This window comes from Nansenia antarctica (genome assembly GCF_963989245.1).
Source record: "Nansenia antarctica genome assembly, chromosome: 4".
NCBI classification, from domain to species: domain Eukaryota; kingdom Metazoa; phylum Chordata; class Actinopteri; order Argentiniformes; family Microstomatidae; genus Nansenia; species Nansenia antarctica.
In genome coordinates this window covers 6,888,064-6,912,170 of record NC_137689.1, presented here as the reverse complement: position 1 = coordinate 6,912,170, position 24,107 = coordinate 6,888,064, and the positions used below count along the sequence as shown (strand labels likewise).

General features: G+C 44.5%; 2 protein-coding genes across 2 annotated transcripts in view; both read left to right on the top strand.

Moving 5' to 3' along the window:
* The window catches only part of dennd5a (DENN/MADD domain containing 5A), a gene marked incomplete at both ends in the record, with an annotated part of 61,030 nt that extends 43,360 nt beyond the window's left edge, over positions 1 to 17,670 (top strand). The window contains 17 exons of the mRNA XM_080528946.1: positions 190 to 405; positions 785 to 1,019; positions 3,702 to 3,852; positions 4,278 to 4,371; positions 6,724 to 6,855; positions 7,365 to 7,517; positions 7,850 to 7,922; positions 8,602 to 8,701; positions 11,423 to 11,551; positions 12,589 to 12,710; positions 13,236 to 13,381; positions 13,863 to 13,981; positions 14,544 to 14,725; positions 15,460 to 15,542; positions 16,091 to 16,214; positions 16,360 to 16,528; positions 17,487 to 17,670. Coding sequence (XP_080385072.1) covers positions 190 to 405; positions 785 to 1,019; positions 3,702 to 3,852; positions 4,278 to 4,371; positions 6,724 to 6,855; positions 7,365 to 7,517; positions 7,850 to 7,922; positions 8,602 to 8,701; positions 11,423 to 11,551; positions 12,589 to 12,710; positions 13,236 to 13,381; positions 13,863 to 13,981; positions 14,544 to 14,725; positions 15,460 to 15,542; positions 16,091 to 16,214; positions 16,360 to 16,528; positions 17,487 to 17,670 — 2,412 coding nt within the window. The remainder of the gene's footprint in view (positions 1 to 189; positions 406 to 784; positions 1,020 to 3,701; positions 3,853 to 4,277; positions 4,372 to 6,723; positions 6,856 to 7,364; positions 7,518 to 7,849; positions 7,923 to 8,601; positions 8,702 to 11,422; positions 11,552 to 12,588; positions 12,711 to 13,235; positions 13,382 to 13,862; positions 13,982 to 14,543; positions 14,726 to 15,459; positions 15,543 to 16,090; positions 16,215 to 16,359; positions 16,529 to 17,486) is intronic.
* A 3,492-nt stretch (positions 17,671 to 21,162) lies between these two features.
* Positions 21,163 to 23,277, top strand: sinhcafl (SIN3-HDAC complex associated factor, like; the record flags this gene model as incomplete). Its single annotated transcript, XM_080528094.1, has 5 exons — positions 21,163 to 21,290; positions 21,608 to 21,707; positions 22,000 to 22,114; positions 22,491 to 22,641; positions 23,088 to 23,277. The coding sequence occupies 5 exons, from the start codon at positions 21,163 to 21,165 to the stop codon at positions 23,275 to 23,277; spliced, it is 684 nt and encodes a 227-aa protein (XP_080384220.1).
* Positions 23,278 to 24,107: the final 830 nt, after the last annotated feature.

Sequence of the window (24,107 nt, the reverse complement as noted above, 5' to 3'; positions counted from 1 at the left end):
CCCTCTCCCTGTATGTCCCTAACCCTCTCCCTCCCTCCCTCTCTCTCTCCCTCTCTCCATCCCTCCCCCTCTCCCTCTCCCTCTCTCCCTCCCTCCCTCCCTCTCTCTCCTTCTCTCTCTCCCTCTCTCTGACCTGTCCCCTCTCCCTGTATGTCCCTAACCCTCCCTCCCTCTCTCTCTCTCTCACAGCTGGACGTGCGTGAGGACGCCAGCAGCAACAAGGACTTCAAGGTCCAGTGTGATGAGGAGGAGCTGAAGATGCACCAGCTCAACATCCGCGTGCGCGAGGTCTTCGCCAACCGCTTCACGCAGATGTTCGCCGACTACGAGGTGTTCGTCATCCAGCCCAGCCACGACAAGGAGTCCTGGTTCAGCAACAGAGACCAGATGCAGAACTTTGACAAGGTGAGAGCAGAGAGATGTTTCTCTGGTTGTTATATTTTCTTTTCGGTGTTCCCAAAACTAATGGGGGCGGCTGTGGCGCAGTGGAGGTAGAGCCGGCGTCTGACGATCGCAAGGTCGGCAGATCGGCGGTTCGAACCTAGGCTGGCCACGTGTCGAGGTGTCCTTGGGGGCAAGACACTGAACCCCCAAATTGCTTCCAATGAGCAGCCCGGCGCCTTGCGTGGTAGCTTGGCTGCCATCGGTGTGTGAATGTGTGTGTGAATGGGTGAATGAGAGGCCATTGTGAAGCGCTATGGAACAAGGTGCTATATAAGTGCATTCCATTTAATATCTTTCTTTTCTTCAATGTTTTGTTTTGTTTGATTTTTGTCCCCTCCAGGCCTCCTTCCTCTCTGACCAGCCGGAGCCGTACCTCCCCTTCCTGTCTCACTTCCTGGAGACGCAGATGTTCGCCTCCTTCATCGACGGCAAGATCCTTTGCCATGACGACGAGGACAAGGAGCACACGCTGAGGGTGTTCGACGCGCGCGTGGACAAGATCCGCATGCTCAACGTGCGCACGCCAACCCTGCGCACGTCCATGTACCAGAGGTGCACCAACATCGAGGAGGCCGGTAAGAAGAACCAGAGGAGATACGCTCTTCACTCCATTCACTAGAAACGGAGAGTAGAAGTTTGTAGAAGATAGTAGAAGTTTGTAGAAGATAGTAGAAGTTTGTAGACGGTAGTAGAAGTTTGTAGAAGGTAGTAGAAGTTTGTAGAAGATAGTAGAAGTTTGTAGAAGGTAGTAGAAGTTTGTAGAAGATAGTAGAAGTTTGTAGAAGGTAGTAGAAGTTTGTAGAAGATAGTAGAAGTGTGTAGAAGATAGTAGAAGTTTGTAGAAGATAGTAGAAGTTTGTAGAAGATAGTAGAAGATAGTAGAATATAGTAGAAGATAGTAGAAGATAGTAGAAGATAGTAGAAGTTTGTAGAAGATAGTAGAAGTTTGTAGAAGATAGTAGAAGGTAGTAGAAGATAGTAGAAGGTAGTAAAAGATAGTAGAAGATAGTAGAAGTTAGTAGAATCAAATTCAAATCAAATTTTATTTGTATAGCGCATTTCTTACAAGATGCAACTCAATGCGCTTCACACAATGAACATTTTCAGTTTAGAAGATAGTAGAAGATAGTAGAAGATTGTAGAAGATAGTAGAAGATAGTAGTAGAAGGTAGTAGAAGATAGTAGAAGATAGTAGTAGAAGGTAGTAGTAGAAGGTAGTAGAAGATAGTAGAAGATAGTAGAAGATAGAAGTAGAAGGTAGTAGAAGATAGTAGAAGATAGTAGAAGATAGTAGAAGATAGTAGAAGATAGTAGATAGTAGAAGATAGTAGAAGTCCCCACTGCTACCTAGTTAACTATAGCACTACTTTACATTGTTAGCAGGCTCACAAAAGAAGATGACTAGCGATGTGTCATCGTGTGATTTCCAACAACGCTGAAATGTATTCACCTTTTTCGAAAGAAAAGTCTGATCATTACATCGGACCCCAACATGAGGACCAAAGCGTTAGAACGTGTCACATATGTCATAAAGACAGAAGTCTCAAATCCTCACAAAAACGTACGTTGACACGTACTTGAAATCCTTGAAAGTTTGTGAATTTGAGCAAAAGAAATCACAGTCTTAAAAGTTTTTGAAAATAGACATGGGTCATTGAAAGTGCTTGAATTCCCCTCTCTCTCTCTCTCTCTCTAAAAATATGTACTGTATATATACTTAGCTCGTCAACTAGTTCTGTCTCAAACTATGCCGTGTTGGGTCCTTGAATTTGAGGGAATTGAGTCTTGAAAGTCCTTGAAAGGTGCTTGAATTTGATGTTTCAGAAGGTACCCTGGGAACCCTGTTGACAGACTCTGACCTGTTCTTGTTTTCAGATAATCTCCTTAAAAAGCGCTTTGAGAAAATCGACCTGGTGGCCCCAGGACCTCACACCACCGGGCTAGAACACTACAAGGCCCACCTTAGTAATGACAACTCTCTCTCTCTCTCTCCCTCAGATCTCTCTTTGGTGGCGGGTCCTTTGTTTGTGCTTGCGTCATGGTAGAGATATGTTTCTGGGACACACGGTTGCCCTTTCTTAAAAATAAACAAACGTATGGAAGACGGAGGAGAGGACTTCTCGTCCTCTCCTCCGTCTTCCATACGTTTGTTTATTTTTATTTGTAAAGGGACAAGGCATATTCATGAACATTTAAAAGATTTAATACGCCAGATTTAGCCAGAAGGCGAATTTTAATCTGTAGTCCCTCGCCAGTTATAAAAAGGCTTCCTAGAAAGATAAAATAACATCACACAGTAAAAGCGTACATAGCAAACTTAATACTGAATGAAATTAATAAGTCATCAAATACAATACAGGTCATTAAAAAGGATAAGCCATTTCACTCACTTTGTAAAAGCAGTGGAGAGATGATCTAAGCGGGGGAACCTCGGTCTTCTCCGATGGTGTTTCAGCAGGAAGCGAGTGGAGGACACTTGTGGACACTTGTGGAGAGAGAGGACACAAAGGGATCGCGTTTCTAACAGAGAAAGGGCCGGATATTTCCTTCCGCTTCGTCTCTTAGCAACAGCTTGGATGTTGAAGATCCAAACGATCGTTGTTTTTTATTCTCTCACTGTATATACTGTATCTTAGAATGAATCACAGCATGTGTGTGTTGGGAGCTGTATTAACCGTTGATATAAAGAATAACTAACTCTGTGACGGTGTATCACACATCAACAGTGGTGCTGATGATGTGTGTGATGATGGGGGGGTGTGTGATCATTATTACTCACAGCATGGAGGTGTTTGTCTGGGGATGCGGCTGACAGCAGAGAGGATGTACAACATGCTGAACAGCTCTGACTCACAGAGAGAGAGAGAGAGAGAGAGAGAGAGAGAGAGAGAGAGAGAGAGAGAGAGAGAGAGAGAGAGAGAGAGTGGGTGAACCACCGATGACATAAGACTCTTAAATGGCACGATGTTGTTGGTGTATCTCACCATCTTGTCTCTCTCTCTCTCCCTCTCTCTCTCTCTCTCCCTCTCTCTCTGTCTCTCTCTCTGTCTCTCTCTCTCCCCCTGTCTCTGTCTCTCCCTCTGTCTCTCTCTCTCTCTCTGTCTCTGTCTCTCTCTCTGTCTCTCTCCCTCTCTCTCTCTCTCACCCTTCCTCCCTCCCACTATCTCTCTCTCTCTCACTCCCTCTCCCTCTCTCTCCCACACCCTCCCTCCCTCCCTCCCACTATCTCTCTCTCTCTCTCTCTGTCACCCCCACAGAGAAGGCCATCGAGATGCGGGTGGTTAAGATCGACCACACGGCTCTCCACCCCCACCTGCTGGACATGAAGATAGGCCAGGGGCGCTACGAGCAGGGCTTCTTCCCACGCCTGCAGTCCGACGTCCTCTCCACAGGACCCACCAGCAACAAGTGAGCATCTCAGTCAGCCTTCTAGAAAGATCTACTCATCTCCCACCGCCACTGATTAAACGGACTGACTTATATAGCTCCTTATTCCAAAGCGCATCACACTTTACAACGGCCTCTCATTCACCCTTTCACACACACATTCACACACCAATGCCGGCAAAGATACTATGCAAGGTCACTGGCCCGCTTGTTGGGAGCAATTTGGGGTTCAGTGTCTTGCCCAAGGACACCTCGACATGTGGCCAGCCGGGGTTCGAATTCGAACCGCCGATCTGCCGACCTTGCGATCATTAGACGCCAGCTCTACCTCCTGTGCCACAGCCGGCCACAATTATACTCAAATACCGTTATCGGTTAAACATCTAAACACACATTGATTTGGTCTCTCTCTGCTCCTGGTCTGAAGCTGTGTTGTGTGTTGCCAGGTGGGCTAAGAGGAGTGCGCCGGCACAGTGGAGGAGGAGGGACAGGCAGAAACAGCACGCTGAACACCTGTACCTGGACAACGACCAGAGAGAGGTGAGAGCTCATCTTTATCATCATCATCATCATCATCATTATCACTGTGTTATCAGCTTCTGATGAGTTTCAAGCAGCTCTAGAAACATCTTCTTCTCACTTTATTGTACTTGTGTTTTTCACTTTCATCGTTTTTTTCTCTTTCTGGCTAAAGCTACTGACTGTGTTGTCACGTGTGTTTATAATTCTCTCTGCTTGCATGTGTTTTGCCTGTTCTCTGCCACTCACTCTCCCTCTATTATTTTCTTTTGGTCATCTCCTCTCTCTCTCTCTCTCTATCCTCCCCCTCTCTCTCTCTCTCTCTCTCTATCCTCCCCTCTCTCTCTCTCTCTCTCTCTCTCTATCCTCCCCCTCTGTCTCTCTCTCTATCCTCCACTCTCTCTCTGTCTCTGTCTCTCTCTCTGTCTCTCTCTATCCTCCCCTGTCTCTCTCTCTCTATCACCTCCCTCTCTCTCTCTCTCTCTCGCTTTCTCTCTCTCTGTCTCTCTCTCTGTCTCTCTCTATCCTCCCCTGTCTCTCTCTCTCTCTATCACCTCCCTCTCTCTCTCTCTCTCTCTCTCTCTATCACCTCCCTCTCTCTCTCTCTCTCGCCCTCTCTCTCTCTCTCTATCCCCCCCATCTAACTATCCTCCCCTCTCTCTGTCTATCCTCCCCCCCTCTCTCTCTCTTGCACATACTGTCTCCCTCATATCTGCCTGTCTCTCACACGCTCTCTTGGTTTCTCTCTCTCTCTCTCTCCCTCTCACACACACTCACACACACACTCTCTCCCAGCATGTGGCGTATGTGCGGCTCCTGCTGTTTCTAGACTACTACTGGCTCTCTCAGGCCCTCAGGCCCTGTCTCAAATCAGTGACTGTGGACGTGGTATGTGTCGGCTGTGGGCGGAGCCTGAGCCCACATGGCCCCTCCCCCCCATGTGGTCATCACTCCTCTCCCCACCCCCCCTTCCCCAGCACCAGTGGTCCTCAGTGCCTGTCTCCTCCTCCTCCTCCACACACCACCACTTCACCTCAGACTTTACACCGCCTCTCAGGGTAGCTCACAGTGTGTTAACACTAGAACAGCCATGGGTGGGGTCAACGTTAGCAGGAAAAGTGCTATACAAATAAAAGTTGTTATTATTATTATTATTATTATTATTATTTGACCCTGTGAGTACATTGACATTTTTTTATATCTTTGCACTCGATCAAATTTCAGGACCCTCCTTTCATGACTTTTCCTAGATATGTGCGTTCTCCCACCCAGTATCCTTACATTTTCTAAATCACATCAGGATAAGCTTGTATATAAAGCTATTTTGCAGTTTTTCTGTGTAGGAGGTAGGGTAATTTACAAGACGGCCAACTAATGGTCTTTGTGTGTAAGTAGCAGATTCCCATTGTAAAGACTATGGTCATTTGACTCCCCGAGGCGGCTCTTATAGTAGGTAAAAAAAAGGCACGGCTGTTCTAGTGTTAACGGTACACCTCCAGTGAGTCTGCATATTGACCGAAAGCCGCTAGCTAATATTTTAGACTCAGGATTGATTTGACAGCGTCCCTGAAAAGTAAACACACCGTCGACGGCACAGTCGAGGTGAGGAAGGTTAAGGACAAACACTCACTCCGTCTTCCATCATGACAACAACCTCCATCACCCTCCCCAGTCTAGTCTGGCACGGTGCGCTTTCTGTACAACACAGATAACTCACAAACAATGACCCTACTGATTCAAGGTTCCACCCTTTCCCCACCCCTATGGAGAGTGAATCCCTCTCTGTGGCTAGTGGCTAGAAACTAGCAGCACGTATCCACTGTGCTTGTCCGCTGTAGTGTAGTGCAGTGGTTGGTTGGTTGTCCAGTGGTGTGACTCCTCTCCTGTGTGTATACCGTATGTGACTGAGTAAGATATGACCTCTCTCCCTCATATGTGACACGTTCTAATGCTTTGGTCCTCATGTCGGGATCCGATGTAATGATCAGACTTTTATTTAGAGAAATGTAAATATATTTCCGCTCGCTAGTCAACTAACACAGCTTGTTTTGTGAGCCTGCTAACAATGTAAAGTAGTGTTCTAGTTAACTGTAGCAGTGGGGGATTACTCACCGAATCCATTGCGTTGTTGCAGTATTTTGGCTTGACTAACGAGTCTGTGTTGTGATTCTCAACGACGTTGAAACGTAGTTCCGTGTTTCAAAAGAAAAGTCTGAACATTTCGAATCGGTCCCCGACTTGTTACCCCTTTCACCAGACCGTGTCACGTATGAACTTACTTATGTGTGTCCGTTCCCGTCCACATACGAACGTCCCCTCTGACCCCATGACCCCTGACTCCTGACCCTCTCCTCTCATGTCTCTGTGTCTCAGAAGTACATCCAGGAGGCCAGGAACCTGGGAACTACCATCAGACAGCCCAAGCTGTCCAACCTGTCCCCCTCCGTCATCGCTCAGACCAACTGGAAGTTCGTGGAGGGTCTGCTGAAGGAGTGCAGGAACAAGGTACGGAACCGTCACCGCCGTTAGGTCGATTGGTCTGATTGTAATCGCTATGGATACCGTCGAATGGCTTAGGTCAGGCCAACAACCTGGTCACCAGAGATATATAGTGTGTGGGTGTGTGTGTGTGTGTGTGTGTGTGTGTGTGTGTGTGTCTGTGTCTGTGTGTGTGCGTGCCTGTGTGTGTCTGGGTGTGTGTGTGTGTGTGTGTGTCTCTGTGTCTGTGTCTGTGTCTGTGTCTGTGCGTGTGCGTGTGCGTGTGTGTGTGTGTGTCTGTGTGCGTGTGCGTGTCCGTGTGCGTGTGCGTGTCCGTGTGCGTGTGCCTGTGCGTGTGCCTGTGTGTGTGTGTGTTCCTCCATTTACATTTACATTTTTGGCATTTAGCAGACACCTTATTCCAAAGGTGGCAGGAAGAGTAACAGGAAGCAGGAAGAGTAATCTAGCTTAGGCCAGGGGCCATTGGCAGTCGTCGTGATAGAAGTAGAAAAAACGATTTTTCATTTTTCCTCCAGACCAAGCGTATGCTGGTGGAGAAGATGGGCAGGGAGGCGGTGGAGCTGGGCCACGGGGAGGTGAGCATCACGGGCGTGGAGGAGAACACGCTGATCGCCTCCCTGTGTGACCTGCTGGAGAGGATCTGGAGCCACGGCCTGCAGGTCAAACAGGTACGGTAACACACACACGCAGACACACACACACACACACACGCACGCACGCACAATGACACACGCACACTGACACACGCACACTGACACACACGCACACACACGTAAATGGACTGACTTATATAGCGCAAGGCATGTGGCCAGCCGGGGTTCGAACCGCCAACCTTGCGATCGTTAGACACCGACTCTACCTCCTGAGCCAAAGCCGGCCGCATGTGTGCACACACATAAGCACACATAGACACGCACGGACACACACACACACACACACCCACTCATTCCAACATTCCCTAACCCTCCCTCTCCTCCCCCTCCCCCTACTCCTCCCCCAGGGTAAGTCAGCCCTGTGGTCCCACCTGCTTCATTACCAGGAGAGCAAGGAGAAGAAGGATGCCACGCCAGCAGGTCTGGGTCCCCCAGGTCAGCCATCTTACCTCACCCATAACTCACAGATAGATAGATATAGAACATAGATAACACAACTACTGTCCCATAACTCACAGATAGATAGATATAGAACATAGTTAACACAGTTATTCTCGACCAACTAAGAATAGAATAGTGACGGCTTTTAATTGCAAATGCCTGACCTCTCTCTTCATAACGAATGTTATCAGACCTGAAAATGTACAGTAGAATGTAAAATGTACCTCGACATGTAACCCTAAATGTACCTGAAAATATACCTCACCTGTGTCCTGTACGGTCCTAACAGTCCTCTCCTGTCTCTCCCTACCTCTCTCTACCTCTCTCTACCTCTCTACCTCTCTCTACCTCTCCCTACCTCTCCCTACCTCTCTCTACCTCTCTCTACCTCTCTCTACCTCTCCCTACCTCTCTCTACCTCTCTCTACCTCTATCTACCTCTATCTACCTCCATCTCTCTACCTCTCTCTACCTCTCTCTACCTCTCTCTACCACTCTACCTCTATCTACCTCCCTCTACCTCCCTCCCCCTCCCTCTCTCTACCTCTCCCTCCCTCTCTCTACCTCTATCTACCTCCCTCTACCTCCCTCTCTCTACCTCTCCCTACCTCTCTCTACCTCTCCCTCCCTCTCTCTACCTCACCCTCCCTCTCTCTACCTCTCTCTACCTCAGGTCTCATCCACAACACGGAGAGACGTAAGTCTGACGCTGGCTCGGCCCTGCCGCCTCTCAAAGTGTCCATGATCCAGGACATGAGGTGAGTCTGACAACTGTGGAAACTGAATTGACCTTCGGGGATAAATAAAGTATTCTGCATCTGTATCTGTATCTGTATCAGTCACCCCCCCACCGCCAGGTCTGTTAGGGTGTCAGTCAGCCTCCTCCTGGTGGTCTCTCTGTTATGATGGGTTTACACTACTGGTCACATGTCGTCGTCATGCACAAATATATACGTTTTAGCAACTCTCAAGTCATATTCTCAATTTAGAAATGGACAACCCCATAGTCATTCCCCAGAATACTCATACCATAGCGCCATCTTGTGGCACATTGATGTAAAATACATTCAGTCACATGATTTATTCATTGGAATAAAAACAGAAGTAAATTAGCATTAGCTTCATAGTCACACATCACAAGCTGTACAGGACAGATACACACTTGATTATCTGCCATAATTTCTGTCATAATTCTGCACAAATGTCATCACTCATGTTATTGGACTAGAATAATATTCCAAATACTATACCAGAACAGAACTCATTTCCAAAACACAGCCACAATCCTGGAGAAGAGCGTACACAAGCTGTATGTGTTGATTGGTGTGTGTGTTTGTGTGTGTGTGTGTGTGTGTGTGTGTGCGTGTGTGTGTGTGCGTGTGTGTGTGTGTGTGTGTGTGTGTGTGTGTGCTGATTGGTATATGTGTGTGTGTGTGTGTGTGTTTGTATTGATTGGTATGTCTGTGTGTGTGTGGGTGTGTGTGTGTGTGTGTGTGTGTGTGTGTATGCTGATTGGTATGTGTGTGTGTTAGTGTGTGTGTGTGTGTGTGTGTGTGTGTGTGTGTGTGTGTGTGTGTGTGTGTATTGATTGGTATGTCTGTGTGTGTGTGTGGGTGTGTGTGTGTGTGTGTGTGTGTGTATATTGATTGGTACGTGTGTGTTGATTGGTACGGATACAGTTGAACACCTAAAGTGTCAACTACCTGGTCATCAGAGATATGGTGTCTGTGTGTGTGTGGATGTGTGTGTGTGTGTGTGTGTGCGTGCACGTGTGTGTGTGACAGAGACAGAGAGCGTTGTCATGTTAGCAGCAGAGAACCAGGGTGTGAGTCATCATGTAAAGGTCATGGCTTGTGCGATCGGTCTGGAAAATACGTGGAGAGCTGAACTGTGTGACAGCGTGTTACTTCCAGCCTAATTACCACAGACCCCCCCTGTCGATCTGTCCAGGGAGGTGGGGGGTCTGGCTAGAGACAGAGGAGGGTATGGGGGTATGGCTTAGGGGCACAGGCAGGCAGCTGTGGCGTGCCGTAGACAGACTACCCCTCTGCCCAGCTCACGCACATGTCTGCACGCACACAACACAACACAACACACCCCTCCTCCTCTATGCTAATGCCACGGCTCTGTTGTGGTGCTTTTCTATTTTTTAAATAGACTTTCCACCACTTGGATCTCTTAAGACATTTTATATGTCATATAGGAGACCTTTATGAGTAATAAACAGTTGAAAGATTTTCTGTTGCAATTTGTCTGAGGTTCCCGCCTTTTTTCCTCACAAAATGCCTGTACTATTAATCTTACCGGCAGTGGTGTTGTTGTTGAATTAATCTCTAGCAAGCAATATATCAAAACAGAGTCATTTATATATCTTCACCATCTAATCTAAAAAAATAAAAAATAAAAAAAGGTTCTTCTTCTAGCATGACCTCTGCTATTGGCCCTTGGCCTGAGCTAGATTACTCTTCCTGCTACGACTGGTGGATCAATGATTCACTTACTTAGTCAAATGTATCGATTGTAAGTCGCTTTGGAATAAGACGTCTGCTGTGCAAAAATGTAAAATGTAAATTTAATTGCAACCTCTAGTCTACACACTGCTAGGGGGAGGTGCTGTACTCATAATCATTATTATTGTATCACTTATGCAATAACAGTCTTATCTTGCTTACATTATCTTATCTTATCTTATCTTATGTTATCTTATCTTGTGCGTGTTGATATTTGCGTGTTGATATTTGCTCTGTTGCCATGGGGAGATTGAGTTGCGGAAATTGGGTTAATCTGTGAGAGTGAGAGGAGGGGAGGGGGAGGGGCGGAGGAGGGGGTGGGGGCGGGGGAGGGGGTGGGGGTGTGGGGGAGCACTTAAAGAGAGTAGACAGTGCTCGCTGGCAGAGGTGGAGTGGAAGGGAATGTGTCTGGACAGGGGGGGCCATGATAGTGGCTGCGAGCGATGACAAGAGGCTGGCCTGCACACCGGGGAGTCTGGGTAGGGAAGCCCGCTGGCCCCCCCCGCCCCCCCCCCTAGCCCCCCTTAACTCTGCTCTGCTCCGGAATCCAGGGTTTGGATGAAAACATGCTCTTACAGTGTAGACACAGCCAACACCCATGAGACAGATCATCACCATGGTTACTGCTATCCTATCCACACTGGGGGCCCCATGCTCACCCCATGATCACCTTTGCCATAGGCCATCTGTTTGGGTTTGTGTGTGTGTGTGTGTGTGTGTGTGTGTGTGCGTGCGTGGGTGAGTGTATGTGTGTGCGCGTGTGTGTGTGTGGGTGTGTGCGTGTGCATGTGCATGTGCGCGCGCGTTTGCGTTTACTCTTGTGTTTGGGTTCGTGTTTGTGTGTGTGTGTTAGTGTATGTGTTTGTGTGTTTGTGTGTTTGTGTGTTTGGGTGTGCATGTGCGTGTGTATAGTGCACATTTGTCCTCCTCTGACAGCAGTGTTCCTCTGCCATCTTCTGTCCTCCTCAGGCACATCCAGAACATCGGTGAGATCAAGACAGACGTGGGTAAGGCCCGGGCCTGGGTCCGCCTCTCCATGGAGAAGAAGCTGCTGTCCAGACATCTAAAACAGCTGCTGTCAGACCACGAGCTCACCAAGTGAGCAGAACCACACACACACTCAACTACTGTCCCGTTAAACTGTCTACAAAGGCTGATTCTCTTATGTTTATATGTATGTATGTTTATTCATTTGTAAAGGGACAGTGCATATTAATGAACATCATTTTTTTTAAAATATGCCAGATTTAGCCAGAAGGCTAATTTTCATCCATAGTCCCTCGCCAGTTATAAAAAGGCTTCCTACTAAGATGAAATAACATCACACAGTAAAAGCGTACATAGCAAACTTAATACTGAATGAAATTAATAAGTCATCAAATACAATACAGGTCATTAAAAAGATAAATGGATAAGCCCATACAGTAACAACACAGTACAAGCTCTGACCTAGTACACTTTTCCTCATCTTGCCTTAGTATGTGGAACAACACCACATTCAGCGTAATTTAAGACTACGTCCTATTAATCATAATTCTTATTATTATGAATCATATTATTACATTATTACTGCCGTAAGTCTTCTTCAATGCTTGCCTTAACCAAACCCTAACCTAATCCTGGCCTTAACCAAAGCCTAACCTAATCCTAGCCTTAACCAAACCCTGACCTATATATATTATTATATTATGATTATGAAGAGAAGAGAGGCGTTATTATTACTGCCGTAAGTCTCCTTTAATGCTTGGGCTCCTCACAAAATATGCATCGCAATGGCCCTCTGCTACAGCTGAAACCGACCTTACGTCTGAGAACTGTGCATGTATAATACATGAGCTCCTTTGAAATACCCAAACTTAATAGTACAACCCTGTATTAAACATTTACGGGGTTTTCATAATTGATGAGGTATCAGCGAGGAAGTGGGTCACATTCAGGGGGATGTAGATGAGGTGCTGTGACCTCTCTTTTGTTTACCAACGAACACATTCACCAGCTTTTGACTTCGCCTCTAAGTTGTCATGAATTACAATACCAAAAATGTTTAGAAAATAATAGTAATAATAATAATAATAATAATAATAATGGTAATTTTGTCATAATTAATTCATGTGTTGTTTTCCTGTGTCTTGTAGGAAGCTGTATAAGCGTTATGCTTTCCTGCGTTGTGATGATGAGAAAGAGCAGTTCCTCTACCACCTGCTGTCCTTCAACGCCGTCGACTACTTCTGTTTCACCAACGTCTTCACCACCATCAGTGAGTGACGTCCCTCCAAACAGTCTGGCCACGGCACTGAACATCATACGTGTCACGCTCTAATGCTTTGGTCCTCATATCGGGATCCGATGTAACGATCTGACTTTTCTTTCGAAAATTGTGAATACATTTCCGCGTTGTTGAAAATCACTGATACGTCGCTAGTCAACTAACGCAGCTTGTTTTGTGAGCGTGCTAACAATATAAAGTAGTGTTATAGTTATCTAGGTAGCAGTGGGGATTACTCACCCAATCCATTGTGTTGCAGTATTTTAGCTTGACTAGCGAGCATGTGTTGTGATTCTCAACAAGCGACCTTGGGTCTGTGAAAGGCGCTATATACATTTAAGTTATTATTATTATTATTTATTAACAACGTTGAAATGTATTTCCGTGTTTCAAAAGAAAACGAACATTTTGATTTGGTTGCCGACTTGTTCCCCCTTTTCACCAGACCAGTGTCACGTTTCACCTCAGTCAGTGTCAGTGGTCTCATGTGTCCCTCTGTGTCTCTGTGTCCTACAGTGATCCCGTACCACGTGCTGGTCATCCCCAGTAAGAAGCTCGGAGGCTCCATGTTCACTGCCAACCCCTGGGTGTGTGTGTCTGGGGAGCTGGCTGAGACCGGCGTGCTCCAGGTCCCCAAGAACACTCAGGAGATCACTTTCGAGGTTGGTACTTCCCTTGTAGATGTCGAACAAAACAGGAATGCAATTAGTAATGTTGTATGTATTTATTTTGTAGAAAGTACTGAATAGGTCAATACACTCAAGTATTCATCCAATTGAATGAGGAAGTGTGTCCAAACTTCTGACTGGTACTGTATGTTATTAAAAGAAGTAGAAGCCGCACACTCAAGTTCCAGATGCAACAAAATGTGGTTTAATAGGACAACGGTTTCGGCCGTAGCCTTTTCTCAAGTCTTAAATACTGTATTTGTATTTAAGACTTGACAAAGGCTACGGCCGAAACCGTTGTCCTATTAAACCACATTTTGTTGCATCTGGAACTCGAGTGTGCGGCTTCTACTTCTTTTAATTGGATTGTGTTCCGTTGCCAGCACCTCGCTTACATTTTCTGCGGTGTCGGCTCTCTTCTTTTCTATTTGGTACTGTATGCCAACCACGCCTCTTGTCTCTCTCTCCCACCCAGTGCCAGAACCTGGGAAAGCTGACCACGGTGCAGATGGGCCATGATAACTCAGGGCTTTACGCCAAGTGGCTGGTGGAGTGTGTCATGGTCCGGAACGAGATCACAGGACACGCTTACAAGTGGGTGAAAGATCCAGCGACCAGCTACCTACCTGACACCTACAGTACCAGTCAAACGTTTGGACACAACTCCCCATTCAATGGACCTATCGCTAAGCCACGCCCCCTTTGACAACTCCAAACAAACAAACAAACAACGCTTCACTTGCAGTGACTGACTGACCGAACGTGACTGAACGACATTCAATGACTTACAATGGCGGGATTTGGCAAATTTCTGATTTCTGATTTACCATAGCAAGTAATAGACATGTTTTTTTTAAAGATGACAAGAATATTTTGTCTAGAAGCTTTTCCCCATCAGATATTAGCGAGTTGTTTGTCCGAGTTTTCTGCCTGTAGTGACTTTTGCTGTGATATGATTGGACAATTTCTATTTTGGGGCGTGGCTTAGCGATAGGTCCATTGAATAGGGAAAGTGTGTCTAAACTTTTGTCCAAACTTTCAACTGGTACTGTACCTGTCAGATATATCCCATCGACGTCTAATATCAAAAGAAACGCCACAAGAGAGAATTATGTGTAAATAATTTAATGGCATGTGTGTGGCGTGTGTGGCGCAGGTTCCCGTGCGGCCGGTGGCTGGGGAAGGGGGTGGACGACGGCAGTCTGGAGAGGGTCCTGGTGGGGGAACTGGTGACCCCCAGCTCAGAGAACGACGACCGGCTGTGCCGCACCCCGCCCATGCAGCAGTCCCCCGGGATGATGAGGAGGTTCGTCACCATCTCGCCAAACAGCAAACCAAGTGAGTCTGACTCTATCCATACCTTTCACAGATCCTTTTAATGCTTTCAATCCAAAGCGACTTACACTTGACATTGGAGTAACTGGGGGCTAAGGGCCTTACTCAAGGGCACACTAGTGGTGGTGTTTCAGGCGGGATTTGAACTCACAACGTTCCGATCACCAGTCCAACTCACTATCGAACTAGACCACCACTACCCTAGCTTGTTACAGCACCTGAGAGCTGCTTCCTTGTGTGCTCCCCACGGTGATCCGCAACGCCCCTACCCTGGCCTGGACACCTTCAAATCAGCCCTCAAAACTCACCTGTTCACCAAGGCCTTTGGCCCCTAGTCTGGTTTTGTCACTGTCGCTGTCTCTGTGTTTTCTGTTGTGTCTGTCTGACTTTCTGTCTGTAAAATCTGTAAAGCGTTGTTGGGTTTGTGAAAGGCGCTATATAAAACCAAGATATTATTATGAAGGTCTGGTGTTCAGTCTATTCATTAGACTGATTTTTGTCGCTAACTGAGGGCTAAGTGTCTTACTCAAGGACACACTAGTGGTGGTGTTTCAGTTGGGATTTGAACTTGTAACATTCCGATCGATCACCAGTCCAACTCACTATCCACTAGACCACCACTACCACTACCTTGTTACAGCACCTGAGAGCTGCTTCCTTGTGAAGGTCTGGTGTCGTCGTTAGTCTTCAATTCATTAGACTGATTTTTGTCTCTTGCCTCTCTTGTCGTTAACCAGAGTTGAACACGGGACAGATCCAGGAGGGAGTTGGGGAGGCCATCAACGGGATTGTCAAGCACTTCCACAAGCCAGAGAAAGAGGTGAGAGAAAAGAGAAAAGCCCCGGGAGAGAGAGAGAGACAAGCCCTGGCAGAGAGACAAGCCGTGGCACGCTTCCTCTTAGTCATCACCGCCCCTCCCTTACCTGTACACACCCCAGGAGCCTCTGATGTGGTTTAAGCCTCGTACACGTGTAGTTGTAATGAGCGGGTAGACACGGGGCACAGCGGATGTGTGGGTGGAACTAGATAATAATAATAATAATAACCTTTATTTGTATAGCACTTTCCTGCAAACGTTGCAGCTCAACGTGCTCCAATCGTTATATAATCATAATTGAATGATTTTGTCATTTAAAGGCAACACTAAAAAGATGGGTGTTTTGATCATAATTATTGAAATGTACTCTAGTGCTAGTCCCATCTAGATAGATAATCAAAGGTATCAAGATATATATAAAATAGAGGCAGCTTTTGTCTAAATGTCTGTGAAGTTATCAATGATGTACGTGTGTCTATGAAAAGAGACAATATTGACGATACTCCTCTTCTTTCTTTCTTGTCTGTCTTCTCTCTCTGTTTTCTCTGTAGAGGGGCAGTCTTACCCTTCTGCTGTGTGGGGAGTTTGGCTTAGTCTGGGCTCTGGAGCAGGTGTTCCAGCACGGCTTCAAATCACCACGCCTCTTTAAGAACGTCTTCATTTGGGACTTCTTAGGTACCGGCTCCGATACATCCCCATCTGTTCTACCATATACTGTACATACATACAGAACCAGTCAAACGTTTGGACACCCCACTCGATCGACATTGAATCGTATCATTGATATCTCGTGTCTTTGATTCCTTCTTATTTTTTTTAGAAAAGTCACAAGTGTACTTCGAGAGTGCGGAGCAGAGGGAGGCGACTCCGGACGAGAACTGGCAGACCAGAGTGCGCCATTTCTGCCGCTTCATGCGCGCCATTAACAACACGTCTAGAAACATCGGCAAGGACGGCAAGTTCCAGATGCTGGTGTGTCTGGGAGCCAGGTGAGATGTCCTTCACAGGACACCGTAAACACAGGAGCGCAGTCTCTGTATTTTTTTAATTATTTTTTTACCTTTATTTATACAGGTAAAAAACACATTGAGCCCCAAGGGCTCATTTTAAAGTGTGACCTGTTCACAGGCATACAACATCCACCACAAACAAATACAATACAAAACCTGGCCTACATAGTCTAAAACTAAACAAAAACGACATAGTCTAAAACTAAAACTAGTCTAAAACTAACTAAACTAAAACTACAAAACCTAAAACTAGACAGCTAAAGAGCTAGGGACAGGGAGGGGTCAGTAATGGGCAAAAGGGGGGTCAACTTAATTGCAAGAACAAATCATGGACTCGCACTGTATGTCTCTCAGCAAGAGCTTGTATGTACTAACCTTTATAGCAGAGAGAGAGAGGATTGTAAGCTAAAAAAAATGCACCTGCAACTTCAATGAAATACCCTACTCTTTGTTCTGTGAAAGAATGCTTTTTAAGTGACACACGACAAGACAGGACATGACTGAAGAATGATTACTCATAACAAAGCCTGACCCCCTTTTTGGGTCTTTTAGCAGGTGTCATCCACTAAGAAAGTTCCCTGAATGCTTTTGAGATTGAGTCAAGTCTGTTAATCTACCTTAATGCCTAAAATGCCGGTCGAGAGAGGACGCTGGCGTTGCTTGTTTGGGCCGCTTCTCCGCCCAAAATCTAGGTGTAATTGCAGTGTACAGAGTAGATTGTCCTACAAAGACACTTAGATTTTGATTGAGTAATCAAAAAATTAATAAGACCCCTATACTTTCTTTTATTTATTTTTTGTTTCTTTTTATTATTACTACTCGATCTTTTCAGTTTGTAAAGCGTCTTTGAGTGTCTAGAAAAGTGCTATATAAGTCTAATGTATTATTATTATTATTATTATTATTATTAATAATAATCTGTCTTTGTTCCTCATAGAGACCACCTGCTGCACCACTGGATCGCCCTCCTTGCAGACTGTCCAATCACAGGCCAGATGTACGAGGACACAGCACTGATAAAGGACCACTCATTGGTCAATTCTCTGATCAGAGTGCTCCAGACATTGCAGGAGTTCAACATTGTCCTAGAGGCTTCGCTTGTCAAAGGCATCGGTATCTAGGCCCTCGTTTGCACCAATCGGACCAGACCAGGAAGTCCGTTGGGGACCACTAAAGAACAATTAAACCTTTTTTTAATGCAGAAAGAGACTTGAACAAAGGACGATTTCTGGCTTATATTAAAGCTACTGTTGCATTTGCCATATATGAAGTGCAATGGGCCTTTCGAAACGTGTTGTTATTTTTATCCTCAACAATGTCGGTGTTAGACGTTAACAATGTTTTCTATTACGATCCATGATTTTCACATTGTTGAAGATGACTCACCTGTGCTATACTGTTTTATTGAAAGCTAAATATTTTCATTGTTATTGTGAACTGCTGACAATGGCTATATTTAAAAAGGAAAACAAGGAACACAAAAAACTGTTAATATATTTTCTGAGAAGAACAGTATTATTTTGATATGTCTGTCAAGTTGCTTGCTCTGTTGTCAAATCTAATTCTAACTGTCATAACAGTGCTTGAAGCAAAATGATGTAGAAGTATGCTTTATAAGTATGAATATGACAGGGGGATAGATGTTTTGTAGCGTGGAAAACTGGATTCACCTACATCAATATGACAGTGTGTACATTTTGGGTAAATCCCCTGGGAAATGCAGTAGTTTGCGAATCTTGTATATGGAATAACTTTGGCTGAGAAGAGGTTTCCGCCTCCATGAATAAGATAATGTAGCGTATGCTAGTGATGCACAATTGTATTCAGTTGGAGGAGAAAAGCCCATGTCAACGCTTCAAACTTGACAAAGTAACTCTTCAACAGTACTCATAACCTTGGCTTGGTGGAAAGTGGGTCATTTTTAAAAATGACAGCCTTCGTGTAAATACCTCTAACCAGTAAATCCTTCTCCCCGACAACTCGTAACTCTGCACCTGTTCTGCTCTGTAAGTTGGTACACTCCTGACAGGATTGCATCGTGTCTGTTTCAGATTGTTTAAAATGATTAAGAGCTGATTTCCAGTTAAATTCATGAAGAGTGGTACATTTGGCTGCTATATGAAGCCACATTCAATAACTCCTCTGATAATGTTGGGTCTCTGCTATGCAATATCCACCCCACAAAAAAAAGTCAACATTAGAACTATAGATAAGAATCATTCGTACCTCCTCTGTGCATATTACCGTGATGCACATGATGAAGAAGAATGGAAGTAGATGAAGGATGTCTTTCCTGTGCCAACAATTGTCTGGATTGTGTTGTACTAGTCCATGTACGACCCTCATGAGTATCTTGGGAGATGGCTATATATATATATATAGTGTGTTTTGTTTTTAAATACTGTTGTACATTTATTTACATAGCTGTGTAATGTAGTGTTTACTAAGTGAGCAATTGTACAGTGTAAAAAAATATATACAGAATAAAATTACAGAAATGCATTAATAATGACTTATTTTCTTTTTATAAAATATATAACAGGATTATTACTGGTTCATATATGTTAATATTTAGAAATGGGGATTTCTATTCAAGGAACTAGAAACGAACTGTTGATTTAACCTACTTAGCAAAGAAATACACAATTGACACATTGTATCAACTGCTCGTTTAAAACGTAAACAAACTCATTGGCGCCATTTCCGAGCCTGTTTTTATTCTAATTTCATTGACTGGAGGAACTCTGGGACATGTAGTATCAAAAGGTGGCGCCAACTCTTCACTCACGCACTGATTCACTACACCTCCCACAATGCAGCATTCTTAAATACCATGCTCTGAGAACATCCATTGGTCGAACGTGCGTTCAAACGCGTACGGTGCACTCCTTATATGGAGTTTCTACGGCGCCCATGTTGTTTTATGCTAATGACATGGTAATGCTCAGCTGTATGCAGTAGTAGTAGTAGTAAGGCGCATGCGCAGTGTGTGTGCAAAGGAAAACGGTGAAGATTCAAAGTTTTTGTCCGGTAAGTCCTCCGTTATTTTCTCTTTACGGCATTTGCTTGCGGAAACTAATTATAAGGATGCATAAAATGCTTTGGTTTTAACTTTCCAACAATGGCAAAGTGTAGTTTGTCGTGTGTGTTAGTGTGTTTATCTGCCAATGTGCTCGTCGCAACAATGGGGAGCAGCGCGGCGTGGCGGCTAGGCTAACCAGAGCTAGCAAGCTAACAACAATAAGTCCAGAAGATTGAAGCTGTTTGGCGCTAAAAGTTTGAATTTAAAGTCTGTCAGTCCGATGTCTTAATTATTTGCAGTTTTGAATTCACACAATAAACTACAGCGGATAAAATTATCATGCTATATAATTGCCGCCCGATTCAATAATGTATCGCTTTCTTAATAAGTGTTGTTGGCGCAGCTTTGTGCCTCTCCTCCCAGCTCCTCTCCTCCCTCTCCCTTTCTGCTCACCATTCCTCCTTTAATAACTGCCTAGCTAAGCTTACACACTGACATGCTGCCTTTGCTCTTTCCGGGCTGACTCACACACGTTTTATTAACCTCTGATGAGATCAGTATCAGTGAATGAGATCGGTATGAAGTTGTGGTGATTTCGTCCAGTTTTCGTGGTGACGCGTTGTCGTATTATGAAGAGAGAAGCTGCCCGCTAAACATTCGCGATGGCGTCATTGTCTCGGCTCTGCCAGAATTCGTGACGTTAGAATTATAAGGTTCTATCTCCATTTTTGGCCAAATTGAGGTTTTTTTACATAATCTGATCCATTAGGTGTTTATTAATGCCTGTGTGGTGTTATTTTTAAAATGTTGACATTTTTGAGCCAGTAATTAATAAAATACAAAGGTTCCATCTCACAGAACATAATGGAATGTAAACACTTTGACGCTCAATATCTCTGAACTGCCCTAAACGGAGATAGAACCTTATCATTCTAAACTCACAAGATCATGCTGACATTGTCCCGGGCTCTGCCAGATGCTGTCTGTTTGCAGCTCTCTGCTGGGCTGATCGCTGCTTAGTAACAACAATCACAGACATCGCTGTTTTCTTTAAGTGCGCACTTGTATTTGTTTATGCAAAAATAAAAAAAGTAGCTGCTAATCAGGTAGATATGTGGTCAGAAACGGTCTCGACAACCCCCCGTGTTTTGTGTGGGTTTTTGTGTGTCCATCCAGTGAGCTTTGTTTATTCAAAAGCTCCTTGTCTCAGTCTGACTGTCTGGTCTCATCTCAACCATAGCGGGATGATCATGATACTCAACTTGCAGCAACATGCGAACATCTTCTATCTATGGACTTCTGCTGTGTAATTGTGTGTCTAAATAAAGCAATTGAAGATGGCTTACACGACTGTATGTTGTGGCGTTAAGTTGATCAGTAAAAGAAAGTCAGGTCGTAGTTAAGGTGTTAGTGTGTTTGGACAACAGCATTGTTCCCTGCTTTGAGCGCGTGGGGTGACCGCCCACTTACCGTCCGTGGAGCAAGGCTCCGGCAGCACTGACTGTTGCGATTTTGCGTTGAACATAAGATATACAAGTCAGAATTGTTCACGTATTTGTACTTTTTATCCGCAGGGTTTCCCTCCGTCAACATGTTTGGTTTCCACAAGTCGAAGATCTATCGCAGTCATGAAGGATGCTGCATTTGCAAGACTAAGTCCTCCAGCTCCAGGTTCACGGACAGCAGCCGGTACGAGGAGACGTTCAGGCTGTGCTTTGGGTGAGTTCCGACGCTTCGTTGTGTTGTAGGATTCAAATCCATTTAATTATTGTTAAATCCTTGTAGCCTACATTATGTTTTTGAACTAGTAGGAATACACAACTTGCACATTGTTTTTCCAGTAAATTGGCAAGTGCTATAAAAAGGTGAAACAAGTGCTAGAAAAGAAAAATCTACTTATCTACTTAATTTGTAGATGGATTGGATTAATGTTCTAGCTTTGCACACGTTTGTTATTTTCCCCTATGTTTTTGCTCAATTATGTCTGTCATGAAAATCTGTAATAATATAGGCTTGTTATGTTTCTGTTCATCAAGGTTGTCAGAGGATCGTGTTGGAGACATCTGCAACGCCTGTGTGCTGCTAGTTAAGAGGTGGAAGAAACTGCCCAATGGATCTAAGAAGAACTGGAACCACGTAAGAACCCCATGATGACACTCTATCTGACCTCCTGGTCATCTGTCACAACATTGATGTCATAGTTAATCTTTACTGTATGATGCTGTGTGGAGGTTGTAGTTAATAATAATAATACATAAGACTTGTATAGCGTTTTTCTACCGAGTAATATTTTCTTTCGAGATCAAGTAGTAATAAAAGAAAGTATAGGGGCCTAATTATGGTAGTGCTGGGGACACATGGGAAGGGTTAATGTTTACTGTATGATGCTGTGTGGAGGTTGTAGTTAATGTTGACTGTGTGACACCAGGTTGTGGATGCCAGAGCCGGGCCGGGCATCAAGCTGACCAAACCAAAGAAGGTGAAGAACATTGATGGGAAGAAGAAGAGCAAGCTGAGGAGGCTGCACAAGCTGAAACGACAGAGTAAGACCTGACTTCAACCTGTTAGATGAGAGAGTATCACAACACTGCTGTAACAATGTTTGACCACTTTGTTCAATTACGTTCTTAGACGTCATGTGACAGTATTGCTTGCATTGCTTTATTTTAGGTAGATATGTCGTCACAAAAATGGCACTTGAGGAAAATGATGTTTTTGCCTAAATATCATATTCTACATTTGGTTCAGTTTATTGTTATTTATTTGTATATATTATAGAATAAATATATTTTTACATGTTTTTTATTTTATATTATATATTATTTATATACAGTTTTTTTTACAAAACTTGAAAATATAACATAAGACGGTGACGATATATTAAGCATGTGAATAACTCTGTCCTGTTTGTCCGTTCAGACTCAGACGCCCACAGCACCACCTCCAGCATGTCTCCGTCTCAGTCCCCCAGCTACAGCAACCAGTCAGACGACCCCTCAGACATCGAGTCCAAGACGAGACGCTCCACTCCGTCTGTCTTCTCCTTCCTGGACCGCTCCTACTGGAAACGGTAATACCATCGGTCCCTAAAGTCTAAAGTCCAGCAATCCGATTTACAAGGCCTAAAAAGGTCTTACATTTCAGTTATTCGGTCTAAAAATGAGGTGTTAGGTCTGAAAATGAGATCCTGCAAGGAAATCAGTCAGACCACATCTATTTATGCGGAAATTAATCAAGCTGGAACCAAAAAAATGCCAATACGCTTCCTTTTTTGTCTGTATGGCAGTGAAATCCCTCATTTCATCACCTCGAGGATGACAAAAAGCTATCGTATGGTGTCGCGAATAGGTCTACAATTCTATTCAAAGAGGTCTTTAAAAAAAAGGTCTTAAATGTGACTTGTTGAAACTTGTCGGAACCCTGTCTGTATCCTGAACAAGGAAACCCCCAGAACTGATCAGAGTGTCGTCAATCATCTGGTACCAATCAGTGTGTGTGTCTCTCTCCCCCCTGCAGACAGAAGGTGTGCTGTGGGATCGTGTACAAAGGGCGGTTTGGTGAGGTGATGATCGACCCGCGCATCTTCAAACCCTGCTGCAGCTCCAAGAAGCAGGAGACCCTGGTGGCCAAGCAGGTCCCCAGCACGCTGCCTCTCCTTCCTCCCTCCCTCCCGCTCTCAGAGGACCCCAAAGAGACCTCCTGGTGATAGTGTTAGGGCGCCCCCTGGGGGTGTGGGCGGTCCGGTCACCCTCCATCTTTTGTCTCCAGTGGCAGACTCCCCAAATCCATTCCCTTTATTATTAGTTCACTGTGTATTTAGACAGCTAAATGATTTTTTTTTCTTCCTATTTTTCATTTGATATGGGTATTTTTTTATGTTGTATAGAATTAATTTCTTATGATTTTTTTTTTTTTAAGAAAATGAAAATGAAAAATAACAAAAAAAATCATGTTTTTTTATAATTTTTTACATGGGCATTAGAATACTATTTATAGGATGAGGAGGCAGAATTATATTTGGCCTAGAGGGGCACACTATTCAGGTCTGCAAAGTTTAAAACGTTTTTTCTGTGTTACTGTACCTTTACCAGCATTTGTAAACATGTTCCTTATGCCAGCATATCAACATTGTTATTATTTCTATTTGTTTCTTTCTTTACAGCTGTCAATGTAAAATGGTAAAGAAATGTTCATGTGCTGATATGCAAGACGAGCTATATTTCTAAAAACGGGATCATTTGCATCAGTGGAATCACCCTCCATAATAGATTGTTGCAATCTTGATATTTCCTTGGTTCTGAGACTCAAGCACAGGAATTTGATTTATGTAGTATCTTAATACAACGGGCTACGGCTTTAAGAGTGATATTAGTGGCCTTTGAGCATCTAGTATCCTTAACTTTAAGGCTTTTAAATGTATGCATGCATTCTCTTACTCTTTCCCCCACATCCATGGTTTGGCAAGCACTGAGTTGAATTGTTAGTTGGAAATACTCCATACCATGAGTGTTTACATTGCTTACCAGCATTTTATGC